The 17,504-nt window shown below is 42.9% G+C and overlaps 2 protein-coding genes across 2 annotated transcripts; both read right to left on the bottom strand.

The window, feature by feature from the left end:
* Positions 1-962: 962 nt before the first annotated feature.
* LOC136454600 (peroxidase 5-like) lies at positions 963-8,618 on the bottom strand. The gene is made up of 2 exons (XM_066454972.1): positions 8,424-8,618; positions 963-1,940 (listed from the first exon to the last, which is right to left on the bottom strand). The coding sequence occupies exons 1-2, from the start codon at positions 8,616-8,618 to the stop codon at positions 1,083-1,085; spliced, it is 1,053 nt and encodes a 350-aa protein (XP_066311069.1). The 3' UTR covers positions 963-1,082.
* Positions 8,619-9,074: 456 nt separating this feature from the next.
* LOC136449917 (peroxidase 1-like) lies at positions 9,075-15,289 on the bottom strand. The gene is made up of 2 exons (XM_066450146.1): positions 14,968-15,289; positions 9,075-10,097 (listed from the first exon to the last, which is right to left on the bottom strand). Exons 1-2 carry the CDS (start codon positions 15,190-15,192, stop codon positions 9,240-9,242), a joined length of 1,083 nt encoding a protein of 360 aa, XP_066306243.1. The 5' UTR covers positions 15,193-15,289; the 3' UTR covers positions 9,075-9,239.
* Between the last annotated feature and the right edge of the window lie 2,215 nt (positions 15,290-17,504).

The following is a 17,504-nucleotide window of genomic DNA, read 5'->3' as shown; positions in this document are numbered from 1 at the left end:
CCAGCAGAGCCCATGCCGGCGGGACGACCGCCTCCTCCACGCAAGTGGTGTCCGCTCCCCTCCGTCTGCCGGGGAATCGAGCTCGCGAGCACGGTGGAGAAGGAGCAGCGACACCCACCCGCGGGACCCCCGCCCTGCACCGTGGAGAAGGAGCAGCGACACCCGCCACCGAATCGAGCTCGCTAGCACGGCAGCGACACCCGCCCACGGGACCCGTCCTGCCACCGCGGGAGCTCGCCGTCGAAGGGGAGGAGCAGCTTGCCTTGCCTTGCCTTGTCTTGCACCCTTCCCCTGGTGGAAAGCGGCCTTTCCCAACGCCCGCGGGACCTCGCCCTGCCACCGCTGGAGCTCGCCCTCGACGGGGCCACCTCGCGAGCTCGCCGTCGAGCGCCGCGGGAGCCTCCGCGTTGGTGGCCGAAGCACGCTGGCGTCGTCGTCCTCTTCGGATCGAGCCTCCGTCATCGAGCCTCGGCTCCCAGACCTCCGCATTGGTGACCCGAAGGTGACGCGACGGGAGACAGTTGGAGCGCTGGCCAAGCCAGGCTAGGGCCTTCAAAATGGCTTAGCTAGGCCTGACATCGGGCTATTTATAGGTAACCAAAGAGCTGGAATTTGACTTCTTAAAACCTGGTTAGGGACTAGCCACTCAACCAAATAAATAGGCCCTTACAAGCTCCACTTGAACACACCATGTACAATGAACTTAGCATTTTTTTCTTTATGGTGTGGATCCTAGCCACTTGTTCGTGGTGGAATGTGCCTATTAAGGTTCTAATTTCCAACTCAACGCAAGTGTTGGCATTCATAGCTAATTAGTTTTCTTGAGGTGTACGCATTGCGGCTCATTCTTGAGGTGCTAATTTGAAATGGAGGTAGTAGTAGTTACACACAGGTAATCCAACATCAATACAAACAGAAAAAGGAACAAACCTTGCCCCATGTTTTTAATTTATACATTCAGAAGATGTTTATTTCATTTCTGGCACGTCAAGAGCAGTAGCTGAAGAACATCGTCACTTTGGATGTGCAGACAGTGGGAGTAGTAGATCACTAGATCCTCTACAGATAGCTGCTACTACCTGTTAGTTGGCTGCAATGTCGGCTAATTCGTCCTGGGCAGAGTCGGTTGTCATGTGAAGCTCGAATCCAGCGAGGCTGCTGCTGCCGTTGTTGATGACCCTGCAGTTGAGCCTGATCTCCCCCTGCGTGCCCGTGAGCACCTCGATGTTGCCCATCTTGACCATGGACTTGGCGAACTTGCTCTTCCATCTGCTGTCGCTCTTGACGAACTCATCGACGGACTTCTTGAGCGTGGCGTTGGTGAGCAGCGCCTGGTCCGACGTGAAGAGGCCGAGGTTGTTGGTGAGCCCCACGTAGTACTTGTTGTCGAGCACCGCGGGCGTGATGAGGTCCATGTCCGTGGTGGTGTTGGGGAAGAACCGGCTGGTGTTGGACGGGCAGATGCTCCTGAGCAGGAAGGCGTAGGCGGAGCTGATGGCCGGGTCGACGTCGCTGGCGTTGCTGAAGCCGTAGAGGCGGTTGGTGAAGGAGGAGCAGTGGGAGCGGCCGACGGTGTGCGCGCCGGAGAGCACCACCATGTCCTCGGCGGTGAGGTTCTTGCGCGTGAAGTTGCCGATGAGCTCGGCGGCGGTGGAGAGCGGCGAGGGGAGGTTGCTGTTGGCGTCCGTGTCACGGGACACCCGCCCGTCGCGCCGCCCCGCGGGGACCTTGTACGTTAGGTTCCCCGACAGCGCGATGCTGTCCCGCGCCGCGAACGCCAGGATGTCGGCGCAGGAGACCGTCTTGGGGCACCGCGCCTCGATCGCTGTCTTGGCCGCGTCGATGACCTCGAAGCCCCGAAGGCTCGGGTTGTTCGGGACCGCGTCCTTCTCCGCCGTGTTGTTCGCCGTCGAGTCGATCAGCACCGAGCCGTCGCAGCCCTGTAATTAGGGACGAAAACGATACGGATATTTTCCGAAACCGCTTGCATGCGTCCTCCGTCACGATATTGCGTTGGTTGAGCATGCATGATGCGTACGTGCGTGTAATTCATCCGCCGTGATATTATTTTATGTTCTTTCATTCACATGTATGCTGTATGCATGATCTTAATTACTTCGTCATCTCTGTAAATTGTATGTAAGACTATTCATGCGGGTAGTTCTAGCTTGGTAAGAAGCTCACTAATAACAATAAAAAAAACTATGTAGTAGTTGGCGATGAACCATTTGGTGTGCATGTGCCATGGTCGTTGGTCCATGGTCCGTGATCCCAACTGGTCGTCCTTTACCGGGAGTTGTTCGTGCACATCATGGGCCTGTCGTTTGCCAACTGCCAAGAGGAGTAAGCTAGACGTGGATCTGACATATATTTTTTCAATTCTGGCTCTGTTCGGTTGAGCTTATAAGTCAGAAACAACTCTACTTTTTCAGTCATAAAACAATGTTTTTCTTTTATAACAAATCAGCCCTATAAATCAGCTGCAGCAGCAATAAATCCTGCCGAACGGAGCATCTAGCTACAAGGAACTGGGCGTTGTTTGAAGATACACCGATGTGCACAGTGCAGTGCAGAGTCAAGGTCAAGGTCATCTATCTCTATCTTTGTCCTTGCCGTACATGTACATATGTCTGCCTGGGAGTGGGAGGTTGGGACCAGCAAGTACAGTTGTTGTTGGGCAGTGGGCAACCACTATTCGACGGCACCGAAACAAACAAAAATGTGATTTGGGTTGCTAACTTCATGCATTTAAGATCCACTTCATTACGTTTTTTTTTAAAAAAAAAGAACAGAAGCGTGTTGTCTGAAAGATGTTCAGTCATTTGTGTCATTTTTTACTCTGTTGTTCGAAGAGTGGTTAGAGATCGATGTGGATCAGACCTGCATTTTCCTGCCGGCTACACACATTTATTTACCAAGCAGGGGGATGCATATGTGCAGTGGTAGCCATGCACTGATGCACTATGCATATGGTCTAGGTCATCTGTCCTTGTTGGCTTGTGTTCGTCGTCGTTGCCATAACGTAGACACATGCATGTCGACCGGCAACAACTAATAAACGTTTTAAAGCCCCCTTATATACACACACACACGCTCTATTCTACCCTAGATGTACAATACTATTATATACCAAGCTGTTATACCGAACAAAATTTAGTATCATTTAGTAGTCGTGTTTCAGTATTATTTAGTATTTCGTGGGTGTCTGAATGTAGTATTGAATGATACTGAACGTTGTTCAGTAGTACTTAGTATTTTTTTCTAGTCAGTTTTGACATGTAGTGTAGAATAGCGCTGCCGTGTATATATATACTAATTTACGAAATAAGAGAGAGATGGAGTATATTCAGTAACCAGCTACAAAATAAGTTATTCTGTAGCCACCTCCATTTACGATAATTTTATATACTAATTTACGATAATGTCAATACATATTTACGATAGTTGGGTTACTATAACACCTGGGGATATTTACTATAACGTTATAGTAAACCACTTAGTAAGGAGTTACTATAATCTTGTAAATTAACATAGTAATTATCGTAACTTAAAGTGACTACAGAATAAGTTATTTGTAGCCAGCTACAGAGTAGTACTATATATATATATATATATATATATATATATATTATTATATATATATATATACTATATATATATATACATATATATATATATTTACATATATATATATATATATAATATATATAGTATATATATATATATGTATAAGGACCTCCCTGAGTGCCCAGATCACTGGCCAACCTCTTTTCTCAAGGCAAGCCCCAGAGCATTCTAAGTCTCCTATGTTTTATAAAACTTTATTTGAGTCCTTTATGTTTGATTCATTAGGTTATAAGAGTTGATTAGAAAAAAATTGATGCATAGAACTACCTTATCTAGTTACATATATCTTTAATCCTGTGTAGGTTAGGATTGAATATATTCTTAGCCATGTTTAGATCGGTAGCAGTTGGGTGATTTTCTGTCACCTGTGAGATATAGGTGAATACCGAAGCACGGTTGGCTATATTTGCTATCATGGAAAAGAACCATGGGGCAATGTAAATGGAGGCCGGGCGGAGTCTATGTATAAGTTGAATCATGTGATTCCGTCTGTGTCGATTAAGGACCGTACCGTTGTTGGCGTTTCTAACAAGATTGAACACATGCCTCTCACTTAGCTGGCCGGATAACTCGTTCTGGCCACGAAACAAAGTAGCTCAACTTAGGCTGGGCCCTGTTCTATAAAAGTGTGTACTCTGGATGGTAGTAAGGATGTGCGGAGAGCCAGACATGAGCCCAAGGGCAGGTCGGGCCTGAACGTCCTAGCAACTGGTCGTCCCTGATTATGCGACGCTGGACGAACGCGTGAAATGTGGACCTAAGTTGTACCAAAGGTGACCTAAGGTGACCATTGATCTGGTCTACTTGGGTTTGTGTTAGGAATAAATTCCCAACTGGTAGAAATCGATTCAAATCACCGTCTCTCCCAGATAGTGAGAAACTTGGCTAGTCCCAACATCGTAGTAACTGTGTTATGAAATGATAGTTATGATGAACATGGAATTACTACACTGGCTATAGTTACTATGGTATGCTACTAAATGATATACCACATGTTTGACACATGTTAGTTGCTAATATAGAGATGAATAACTATAATTAACTTGATGACCGAATTACAATTATATACTTGAATTGGTAAGTTTTTATGCAAAATGTTGTCAAGCTAGCTCTACTTATAAAGCCTTGCATGATCCTTGGGGTCACTTTATTTTTGATTTATGACGGGTAAGTCTAGCTGAGTACCTTCTCGTACTTAGGGTTTTGTTCCTATTGTTGCAGATGGTACAATTTACCATGGCTATTGTAAGAACTGCTTCTATCCCGCCGTGGACAAGGAGTGAGCCCTGGGCAAGCATCTTTTATTAATCTTTCTTATATGCTTTTGTGGAAGTGTGATCGGGGGTTGGCACTATGTTTAAACAATATTGTAGATGTTGGTTTTTAAACTTTTAATTTGCTTCCGCTACTATTTTACTTGAACTTAGTTTGTAATAACCTAAATTCGTTCTCTGATGGATGAACTGTATTGTGAACTTTACATAACGTGTGACATGTATGTTGAATCATGTACGATCTTGGTTGTATGTTGATGGTTAATCGAGACCCTTCGTGGTACTCGACGGACTACTGGGTTTTTATGGGCTCAAGTATGACAGTGCGACCGCTTGCAGGCTTCCATTATACTTATGCTCTTATAAATTAGTCGGTTCTACTACAATTGGAGACTGGGCGGAATGGTACTTTGGATTTAGACTTGGTTAGGCATTCGAGCAAGGCTCGGTTTGCACTTGTTCTGCCTGTATCGGTTGAGGACCGTCTGTTGCTCTAGATGGTAGTCAGGTCACAGACTTATTATCCTAAGCACATACTTGTTTATGGGAATGGAAAGGCCCATTACACTCTTATTGTGGGTTCTAACTCTTTTCGGACCGACTGATTGAAGGCGGAAAAAGGTGCAGGTCTAAGCACCATATTGAGATTGGGTCTTAAGTGTGGGGGCTTGGACTCTAAGTTTGGACGGGGACTTGGACACCGTGACAGGAGTGGAATGGGTTGGTATTGTTTGTGCCTAGGGTACAAACGTGGCGTATGTTTTAGGGTACCCAGCTAGGATACATTGGTTCGTGAATCATCGTTTCCATAAGACGGTATGACTTGGCTATGGTTTAGCACCGTAGTAAGAACTGAAACTTGAAAAGTGATAAAATAATTCTGATTGCTCACCGCCTGCTTGAAAGTAGCATAGGTGCTTACATAGAATGGTTAGTTAACGAACTAATGATAACAGCTAATAAAATTGATTATAAGGACGCACTTTTAGTAATGCTTTCTGCAGATGCAATAACCCACAAGCCAGATAGCCTTGCATATCCTTGGAGTCTTTTATTTTCCTCCTATCGGGTAAATCTTGCTGAGTACAATCGAGTACTCAATATTTTATTCCCCCTCTTACAGGTGATCGGAGGATACTTAGAGTTGACTCTTATGTGTGGAAACCTCCTGGTGGACTCAGAGAGAATTCCTTTCACGCTATGACCGTAGTGTCTATTCATAACCCTCACTAAAGGCTTTTTTATAAGAAAAGATGTAAAATCTGCTAGCATCTCTTGTATAAAAATATCCACTATGTTAATGCTCCACCTGTCATTAAATTAATCATGCTTCCTCTGTAACTCTGATAACATGGTTATATTCCGCTGTTATAATCAATTAAGGTAATATTCTGGTACTGTAATAAAGTGATGTAAGAAATGACTTAAGAATGTTGTAAGCTTTATTCTCTTATTTACGTTCCTGCTGGAAAAATATGGATTTTTGAGTTTTTCCTTGGGGTGTGCTCGATGGAACTGCGTAGTTAGTGTCATCTCTTGAGTACTTAGTGTTTAATGGAAGACAAATACTCCTGAGAGGCATTAGATTAGACGGTTCTACCACAGCTTCTTCTTGGTGATTGCCGACGTCGTCTTCTTCTTCCTCGGATCGTCTCGTCAACTTCCCGGTGGACGTTCGAGGGACTGCACTGCGAACATCTTTCTGCATCGATTGTGGTCCACGATTTTGAGCAACACACGATGACGACTCATGTGAATGGAGCCACCAGTTCCTTGAGCATGGTCCCTCCGCTAGGTATATTTCTAATCTTACTGTTTCTACATTCAGTAAACATGATCAATATGCTCAACATAGTTGCCACCGGTAGTTCACACGTGCACATGCTTGTTGTCATAAATTTATTACTATATTTTTAGATTAAATTAAGCATGAAAATGCCTAATTTCCTAACGATGAGTACCAGGTCATTAAACCGCCGGTGAAAAATCGACCAAGGTATCACGAACGCTACTTGGGAAGATCAGAGAAAGGGGTGTACTGTGCGATACACGACCACAAGTTCCAGTTCCGGGTATGGATCCTCCACGAATCATCGTGTTCTGGTAATCAGATGAAGTGGGTGCTAAAGCATCGAAGCAACCTTAAGAAGGCGATGGCGAGTCTAGACTACTCGAATCAGCCAGATGGTGGTGGAGCCTGGTCTTTCGATGACATCAACTATTATGATCGTTTCCCGGAAGAAAAACATGGTGATAACCGCCACGAAGATGGTAGCGGCGACGACAAAGAACCACCGGTGAAGCCGAAGATCACATACCACTTTTACATTACTATACTTGGGCTTCACCCTTTCAAAGAGACTGTGTACTTGAGCAACTACTACTGCATGGGACTGGCCTATTATCTAGACAGTTCCAAGGTTCAGTACTTGGGTAACATGTGCCCAAAGCTCTATGGTGTAATCGCTGGGCAGCACGCAGATATCCAAACATCTTTTCTGCTGGAGAATTTATTTAGAGTCCGTTTGGTTACCTGGCTCAAGGAACGTTTGGTTCCACCTTCTAAACTTTAGTTGTTGTCACATCGAATATTTAGACATATGTATGGAGTATTCAATATAGATTAATTGTGAAACTAAATACATAGATTGAGACTAATTTGTGAGGTGATTTTTTTAAACCTAATTAGTTCATGATTTGACAATGTGGTGCTACAGTAAACATATGCTAATGACGGATTAATTAGACTTAATAAATTCATCTCGCGGATTACCGACGGATTTTGTAATTTTTTATTAGTATTCAAACACTCCATGTGACATCTGATGAGACACCTCTTAAACTTTGGTCTCTATATCCAAACACCCACTTCTAGCCTGGCTAGGAAATAAACCAGCCTAGTCTAAAACTACCTCGAACAAGCTAAAATAGACTTGTTTGGTTTTCTACACTGTCTAAACATGGCTAGCATGTAGTTTGTTTAATTGGCTGGTTTGGCTTGGATAGTCACCTCATCTTTGTGCAGCTTCACCCCTTTGAGACAATTCATTGAACACATGGTGAGTGCCTTCCTTTGAGACAATCCATCCATATCCAATCACTGGAATCCAACTGATATCTAATTAAAAACAGTCCTAAACAGTTCAATCCTAATTATTAGTACATGCATCCAATCTAGACCAATCTAACATCACTAAATCCAAATCCCCCACACATCCAATACTAATCTACAGGTGATCAGCAAAGCACGCATAGCCAGCAGAGCCCATGCCGGCGGGACGACCGCCTCCTCCACGCAAGTGGTGTCCGCTCCCCTCCGTCTGCCGGGGAATCGAGCTCGCGAGCACGGTGGAGAAGGAGCAGCGACACCCACCCGCGGGACCCCCGCCCTGCACCGTGGAGAAGGAGCAGCGACACCCGCCACCGAATCGAGCTCGCTAGCACGGCAGCGACACCCACCCACGGGACCCGTCCTGCCACCGCGGGAGCTCGCCGTCGAAGGGGAGGAGCAGCTTGCCTTGCCTTGCCTTGTCTTGCACCCTTCCCCTGGTGGAAAGCGGCCTTTCCCAACGCCCGCGGGACCTCGCCCTGCCACCGCTGGAGCTCGCCCTCGACGGGGCCACCTCGCGAGCTCGCCGTCGAGCGCCGCGGGAGCCTCCGCGTTGGTGGCCGAAGCACGCTGGCGTCGTCGTCCTCTTCGGATCGAGCCTCCGTCATCGAGCCTCGGCTCCCAGACCTCCGCATTGGTGACCCGAAGGTGACGCGACGGGAGACAGTTGGAGCGCTGGCCAAGCCAGGCTAGGGCCTTCAAAATGGCTTAGCTAGGCCTGACATCGGGCTATTTATAGGTAACCAAAGAGCTGGAATTTGACTTCTTAAAACCTGGTTAGGGACTAGCCACTCAACCAAATAAATAGGCCCTTACAAGCTCCACTTGAACACACCATGTACAATGAACTTAGCATTTTTTTTCTTTATGGTGTGGATCCTAGCCACTTGTTCGTGGTGGAATGTGCCTATTAAGGTTCTAATTTCCAACTCAACGCAAGTGTTGGCATTCATAGCTAATTAGTTTTCTTGAGGTGTACGCATTGTGGCTCATTCTTGAGGTGCTAATTTGAAATGGAGGTAGTAGTAGTTACACACAGGTAATCCAACATCAATACAAACAGAAAAAGGAACAAACCTTGCCCCATGTTTTTAATTTATATATTCAGAAGATGTTTATTTCATTTCTGGCACGTCAAGAGCAGTAGCTGAAGAACATCGTCACTTTGGATGTGCAGACAGTGGGAGTAGTAGATCACTAGATCCTCTACAGATAGCTGCTACTACCTGTTAGTTGGCTGCAATGTCGGCTAATTCGTCCTGGGCAGAGTCGGTTGTCATGTGAAGCTCGAATCCAGCGAGGCTGCTGCTGCCGTTGTTGATGACCCTGCAGTTGAGCCTGATCTCCCCCTGCGTGCCCGTGAGCACCTCGATGTTGCCCATCTTGACCATGGACTTGGCGAACTTGCTCTTCCATCTGCTGTCGCTCTTGACGAACTCATCGACGGACTTCTTGAGCGTGGCGTTGGTGAGCAGCGCCTGGTCCGACGTGAAGAGGCCGAGGTTGTTGGTGAGCCCCACGTAGTACTTGTTGTCGAGCACCGCGGGCGTGATGAGGTCCATGTCCGTGGTGGTGTTGGGGAAGAACCGGCTGGTGTTGGACGGGCAGATGCTCCTGAGCAGGAAGGCGTAGGCGGAGCTGATGGCCGGGTCGACGTCGCTGGCGTTGCTGAAGCCGTAGAGGCGGTTGGTGAAGGAGGAGCAGTGGGAGCGGCCGACGGTGTGCGCGCCGGAGAGCACCACCATGTCCTCGGCGGTGAGGTTCTTGCGCGTGAAGTTGCCGATGAGCTCGGCGGCGGTGGAGAGCGGCGAGGGGAGGTTGCTGTTGGCGTCCGTGTCACGGGACACCCGCCCGTCGCGCCGCCCCGCGGGGACCTTGTACGTTAGGTTCCCCGACAGCGCGATGCTGTCCCGCGCCGCGAACGCCAGGATGTCGGCGCAGGAGACCGTCTTGGGGCACCGCGCCTCGATCGCTGTCTTGGCCGCGTCGATGACCTCGAAGCCCCGAAGGCTCGGGTTGTTCGGGACCGCGTCCTTCTCCGCCGTGTTGTTCGCCGTCGAGTCGATCAGCACCGAGCCGTCGCAGCCCTGTAATTAGGGACGAAAACGATACGGATATTTTCCGAAACCGAATTCATTTAGAGAGGTTGAGATCTGTCCGTATTTGAGTCCGGATATCCAACATCCGATATTGTATCCGTATCCAAATACTCAAATCGCATATTTATGATGTCGATATCCAATCGTATCCTATCCGACGTATAGTTGACACTATCCGTATTCGAATCCGAATCCAGACAAAAATATAAAAACAAATATAATATCGATGATATCCGTTCATATCCGATCCGTTTTCATCTCTACCTGTAATGCATGCATGCGTCCTCCGTCACGATATTGCGTTGGTTGAGCATGCATGATGCGTACGTGCGTGTAATTCATCCGCCGTGATATTATTTTATGTTCTTTCATTCACATGTATGCATGATCTTAATTACTTCATCATCTCTGTAAAATGCATGTAAGACTATTCATGCTGGTAGTTCTAGCTAGGTAAGAAGCTCACTAATAACAATAAAAAAAACTACTGCAGTAGTTGGCGATGAACCATTTGGTGTGCATGTGCCATGGTCGTTGGTCCATGGTCCGTGATCCCAACTGGTCGTCCTTTACCGGGAGTTGTTTGTGCACATCATGGGCCTGTCTTTTGCCAACTGCCCAAGAGGAGTAAGCTAGATGTGGATCTGACATATATTTTTCCAATTCTGGCTCTGTTTGCTTGAGCTTATAAGTCAGAATCAGCTCTACTTTTTCAACCATAAAACATTATTTTTTTTCACAACAAATCAGCCCTATAAATCAGCCGCAGCAGTAATAAATCATTTAGAACGAAGCATCCAGCTACAAGGAACTAGGCGTTGTTTGAAGATACACCGATGTGCACAGTGCAGTGCAGAGTCAAGGTCAAGGTCATCTATCTCTATCTTTGTCCTTGCCATACATGTACATATGTCTGCCTGGGAGTGGGAGGTTGGGACCAGCAACAAGTACTGTACAGCCATCGAGATACATGTGTGCAGCAAGTACAGTTGTTGTTGGGCAGTGGGCAACCACTATTCGACGGCACCGAAACAAACATAAATGTGATTTGGGTGTTGCTAACTTCATGCATTTAAGATCCACTTCATTACGTTTTTTTTTTAAAAGAACAGAAGCTTGTTGTCTGAAAGATGTTCAGTCATTTGTGTCATTTTTTACTTTGTTGTTCGAAGAGTGGTTAGAGATCGATGTGGATCAGACCTGCATTTTCCTGCCGGCTACACACATTTATTTACCAAGCAGGGGGGATGCATATGTGCAGTGGTAGCCATGCACTGATGCACTATGCATATGGTCAAGGTCATCTGTCCTTGTTGGCTTGTGTTCGTCGTCGTTGCCATAACGTAGACACATGCATGTCGACTGGCAACAACTAATAAACGTTTAAAGCCCCTTATATACACACACACACGCTCTATTCTACCCTAGATGTACAATACTATTATATACCAAGCTGTTATACCGAACAAAATTTAGTATCATTTAGTAGTCGTGTTTCAGTATTATTTAGTATTTCGTGGTGTTGAATGTAGTATTGAATGATACTGAACGTTGTTCAGTAGTACTTAGTATTTTTTTCTAGTCAGTTTTGACATGTAGTGTAGAATAGCGCTGCCGTGTATATATATACTAATTTACGAAATAAGAGAGAGATGGAGTATATTCAGTAACCAGCTACAAAATAAGTTATTCTGTAGCCACCTCCATTTACGATAATTTTATATACTAATTTACGATAATGTCAATACATATTTACGATAGTTGGGTTACTATAACACATGGGGATATTTACTATAACGTTATAGTAAACCACTTAGTAAGGAGTTACTATAATCTTGTAAATTAACATAGTAATTATCGTAACTTAAAGTGACTACAGAATAAGTTATTTTGTAGCCAGCTACAGAGTAGTATATATATATATATATATATATATATATATATATATATATATATATATATATATATACATATATATATATATATACATATATATATATATATATACATATATATATGTATATATATATATATATATGTATATATATATATATATATGTATATATATATATATATATTGGCTCGCACTAGTCAACACGGTCGTACCCGTACCCAAACGAAAAGTAAATCTAAGTTTCCACCGAATTCTTGCTAGCTCTGTACTCCTATTCGTTATGCTCATTTAATTCGTCTATTATCGGTGCTTGTTGAATCTATCAGCAAGAGTCGTACCTCTACGTAAAATAGTAAAACGGTGGTTGTAGGAAACATGATGTATGATAAAAATGAAAAAAAATATAAAAATGTACTATGCATATAAATGATGCCTTTCTAAACTGAATTGAGAAGTTATTTCACCTACAGTACTTTAATTCAAGATAAATTTTGAATGCTTAGACACCTTATATTATTTCAGGATAGAAAGAGAATAACTAATATTTCAAAGTTATTCACAACCAGAATTTTAGACTTTTTCTAGTGAGGTGGGCTTCTCTAATTGTTTTAGCATTTAAAATTTAGTATACATTTTCCCTACTAGATGTCTCCTAGAGAAATTTTCATGTGCTATGACTAGTGATAGTGTTTTACTGCTACTTAAAAATACTAGGAGAAGTCTACCATTTTGGTAGTGATTTGGACAGTGATGTGGAAATAGTAGCACTCGTTTTTTCATGACCGGCGATATTTTTCATATGATAACAACTTTACAAATTTTGCCATTACTACTTCTATAAAAAAAATTTAGCAGTTAGAATTGCATATTAGATATTGTGTCAGTATTCAAAATGCAGATACAATGGTATGCATGGTACCAACCCTTTAATTTCCTATTGTTAATGGGATAGTTTAATTAATGATTGATTATTGTGCCTTGTTTCATCTCCCGAAAACATGAATAATAAACAACCATGTCCGTACTATGGAAAAAGAATACTCCACCCCCAACTATGGGGTGGTCTATATAACCCCCTCAACTATGAAACGGTCTGATTTAGAAAAAAATCTACTTAACCCCACCTTTTATACTTGATCTACTTCACCCCCAACTATGAAATCGTCTGTTTTACCCCCTGAACTTTCTAAAACTGTCTATTTTACCCCCTGGACGGGTTTTGACAGCGGTTTTACTACAGTAACAACGGGTCTGCTACAGTAACAGTGGTTTGCAACAGTTCATGTTGTTTTGAATTTTCTTTTTTTTTTGTTTATTTTCGGTGAATTTTTGAAAAATCATAGAAAAATCATAAAATGAAAAATCTAATTTTATTGGACTCCATATGAGTAGATCTACACAGTGAATATATAATACGGTATAATTTAGTACAAATTTTTTTTTGTAGCTTTAGATTAATTAGAAAATCCAATTTTGTCTGTAATTAATTAGAATTTATCTATAACTAAGCTATACATAGTCCAATGAGTACGAAATTTTTACTATAGTTTAAGCATACAATAATTAGCGTACCATAAAAATTTCACCACAATTGGACCATAGAAGCTGCAGCTATGAATTATTCCAATTAATTACGGACAAAATTAGATTTTTTAATTAATCTAAGGCTACAGTAAAAATTTTGTACTAATGCATACCGTATTATATATTCACTATGTAGATCTACTCATGTGGAGTCTAACAATATTAGATTTTTCTATGATTTTTCAAAAACTTATCGAAAATAAAAAAAGGAAATTCAAAAAATATACTGTAGCAACCCACCATACTGCAGCAGACCCGCTGTTACTGTAGTAAAATCGCTATTAAAAACCGCCCAAGGGGTAAAATAGACGGTTTTAGAAAGTTCATGGGGGTAAAACAGATGGTTTCATAGTTTGGGGGTGATGTAAACCAAGTATTAAAGGTGGGGGTTAAGTAGACTTTTTTTATCTGATTTATCCTCTGAACTTTCCAAAACCGTCTATTTTACCCCCCAGGCGTTTTCAGCGACGGTTTTGCTACCGTAACAGGGGTTTTGTCTTTTTTTTTCTTATTTCCGCTAAATCTTTGAAAAATTATAGTAAATCACAGAAAAATCATAAAATGGAAAATCTAATTTTGTTGGACTCCACATGAGTAGATCTACACAGCGAACATATAATATAGTATGCTTTAGTATAAAGTTTTTGCTGTAGCTTTAGATTAATTGAAAAATCCAATTTTATCTGTAATTAATTAGAATAATTCATAGCTGCAGCTTCTATGGTCCAATTGTGGTAAAATTTTTATGGTAGGTTAATCATTATATGCTTAAACTATAGTAAAAATTTCGTACTCATTGGACCATGTATAACTTAGTTATAGATAAATTCCAATTAATCACGGATAAAATTAGATTTTCTAATTAATATAAATCTACAGTAAAAGTTTTGTGTTAGAGTGTACCATATTATATGTTCACTGTGTAGATCTACTCATGTGGAGTCCAACAAAATTAGATTTTCTATTTTATGATTTTTCTGTGATTTACTATGATTTTTCAAAGATTCAGCGAAAACAAGGGAAAAAGGCAAAATCCCTGCCACTGTAGCAAACCCGCCGTTTACGGTTGCAAACCCCTGTTACTGTAGTAAACCGTCGCTGAAAATCGCCTAAGAGTAAAATAGACGGTTTTGAAAAGTTTAGGGGGTAAATCAAACCGTTTTATAGTTGAAGGGTTATGTAGACCACCCCATAGTTAGCGATGGAGTAGACTTTTTCCTCCAAACTATGCAACAACAGGTACATGATGCATACAAAGAAATCCTATCGATCTCAATAAGGAGCACACAAGCCATTGACAGCCATTATAGTCGCTCGGCAAACAGACAGTGGAAAGGGAAATGCATATGCAGAAGCGAAGAGGAAGAACGCAGCACATACCCTGACGAAGCAGTCATGGAAGTGCAGGCGGATGAGGCCGGCGGCGATGCCGCTGTTGTTCTTGAAGGCGGCAGCCACCGCCTGCTGCACCAGGGCCTCCGCCGATGGGCATGACTTGTTGTAGAAGCCGACCTTGAGGCCGGCGGCTATGGCGCTGGCTGGGAGAAGCGCAAGGACGACCGCAACCGCGGTGACCAAGAAGTAGCCACGCGCACCCGTCGTCATTTTGACGATCAGGAAGGCTTGTTCCAGAGCTGGTTCTTAGGCTGGGAAATCCTTGCGAAAAACCCTGTCCGTGTTTGTGGATTATATAGCCTAGTATACTACACCGGTTATCGTTTTTCCATATGAAATTGAAGGGCAGGTTGGTCAAACAACAATGTGAAAGAGTGCCAGACTGTGCATCACACAAGTGGTGGCATTGGGTGGGTTGCGCTTTTCTTCTCTCTGACACCATGCATGCCACCATTTGTGCTGTGCATCAGCATGACCCCTAGTGCTAGGCCCCATGTGGCTGAAGGCTGAAGCTTCCCTGTTACTACGGTGTGAGACGTGTGCGGCCACTGTGTTCTATGACCTTGGACTCGGAACAATAAGCAAAAGTTTCTGTCGGTGCCCAGGAAGAAAATAATCTGAGTGTGGACAAGTTGATAAGGCCGGGAATCCTTGAAGTTTCAGCTTTGGAGCTGTTTCTAGTATAGTACTAGCTAGTAGCTACTAATCTATAATACTCTCTCTTTCTTTAGAGGTTGATATTATTAAAGGCTTTTGTGCAACTGCTCCTAGCCTTTGTTTAGGTTTGGTATAATCAAAATGCCATCTTAAATATTGAACATCCAAGGTTTTGGTCGTCTCTGTGTCTATGCTAGTGTAGTATATCTTTTATGTTATGTGTCCTTAACATCGATCTTTTATTTGCCACTGAAGAACAGAGATGCAGTTTCTCCATTGCTGCATGTTCATGTAATCTGAACGATTCAGAGTTGGTCCGGTCCAACACATGTGCAAATGGTCAAGCGTTCGTACCTTTGCTATTCCAGATCGCGGTCGAGGAGGTCTTTGCGCAAGACGATTACACTGGAAGGCATCAACAACTTTGCTTTTTTTTTCTTTCTTTCTAAAACACCATCCTTTTTTTCCCTTTTCCTTTCAGAAAAGATTTTTGTTCACTTAACGCCTGACTCTCGATTCCAACATGGACTAAATTAGGCAGGCATGCTCACCCCTTCTTTCATCGTCGAGCTAGTTAAATCGTCTCGCTCTGTCAAAAGACTCGACATGCATTGGCTCATTGTTAGCATATTGCAGCACATGCCAAAAGAACTCAACGGGATGTTCTTTGCTTAAGCGTGTGTGCTATCCTGTACCAATACCAAGAAAAGCACCTCTGGCCTCGAGCCCTGGCGCATGTAGTATTTGTTTGTATACACATCGGGGAGAGGTTGGTCACCCTAGCAGCAATTGCAACACAATTCTGAAAGGGCCGGTGCATTTTATACCCATATACTGTTGACTCCTGAGATTTGCTCAAATAGTGCAGTCTACGTGATTTTGTGAGATATAATTGTTGAAGTATCAGGCAATTTCATAATTAATTTTAGAATATAGATCATGACAGCCTCAGATACTAGCATGTATACATTTAATATACTAGCTTTTTTTTCGAGTGCACGTACCAACTAAGCTAAGCAACACATGAGACTATAGAGCTGGCGTTATACTTTTAGTATAACTACACATTTTTTAATATTATATTGTATATTTGATAGTCAAAACAATCTTCAATAAAAAAATTGTTAACTACAAAGGTGAAGATCTCACCGAGTACGGAACATAGATGTTGACTTTATCTCCATTCGACATTGTTAATCATGTCAAATCTGATTTGAGAACTTATATTCAAATATTTGGACTTGTAAAACATCTCAAGTTAAAAAAATTGTCAACTACAAAGTTTTAGAGATCTCTTTAAACTCTACAATATTGATATAAAGTTTATCCTAATTCGATCTTATATGAGAAAGTTATGATTTTTTTTCGCAAAACAACAATCACTGTCGGTTATGCTACCACAACTGGTTGAAGACACGAACCGTATCACTGTCGGATCCAAAACAACTGGTAGTGATGGGCGTTGGCAGTGAATGTTAGTTCTGGAGGAGTGAGCCGACATATTGTTTCTATGGGCCTTGGTGAACCACTCTAAAACTCTGGTTGTGACTAACTACATGTAGAACAGTGGAATTGATATTGTCTAGCACAAGACCCCTCTGTCTAAACAGATCATAGAGATCAAAGAAAGGGGCCCTAGTCATCCATAGCGTCAATAGGCACTCTACATCAGTAGAGATGTAAATCAACTGCAAGGTCTTCTTCCTGTGCTCATCTGCTCCTAGCCTTTGTTTAGGTTTGGTATAGTCAAAATGCCATCTTAAATATTGAACATCCAAGCTTTTGGTCGTCTCTGTGTCTATGCTAGTGTAGTATATCTTTTATGTTACGTGTCCTTAACATCGATCTTTTATTTGCCACTAAAG

This window comes from Miscanthus floridulus, chromosome 5 (assembly GCF_019320115.1).
Source record: "Miscanthus floridulus cultivar M001 chromosome 5, ASM1932011v1, whole genome shotgun sequence".
In the NCBI taxonomy this organism is placed as follows: domain Eukaryota; kingdom Viridiplantae; phylum Streptophyta; class Magnoliopsida; order Poales; family Poaceae; genus Miscanthus; species Miscanthus floridulus.
The sequence above is the reverse complement of the archived record's forward strand: the minus strand, read 5'-3'. Positions and strand labels throughout refer to the sequence as shown.

What these genes read in the sequence shown, in the direction of transcription:
- LOC136449917 (XM_066450146.1), bottom strand. Translation starts at nt 15,192, where the DNA reads ATGACGACGGGTGCGCGTGGCTACTTCTTGGTCACCGCGGTTGCGGTC. An exon ending in TCCATGACTGCTTCGTCAGG is followed by an intron (nt 10,098 to 14,967) that starts GTATGTGCTGCG and finishes CCCTAATTACAG; the next exon opens with GGCTGCGACGGCTCGGTGCT.
- LOC136454600 (XM_066454972.1), bottom strand. Translation starts at nt 8,618, where the DNA reads ATGACGGAGGCTCGATCCGAAGAGGACGACGACGCCAGCGTGCTTCGG. An exon ending in AGGGTGCAAGACAAGGCAAG is followed by an intron (nt 1,941 to 8,423) that starts GCAAGGCAAGCT and finishes CCCTAATTACAG; the next exon opens with GGCTGCGACGGCTCGGTGCT.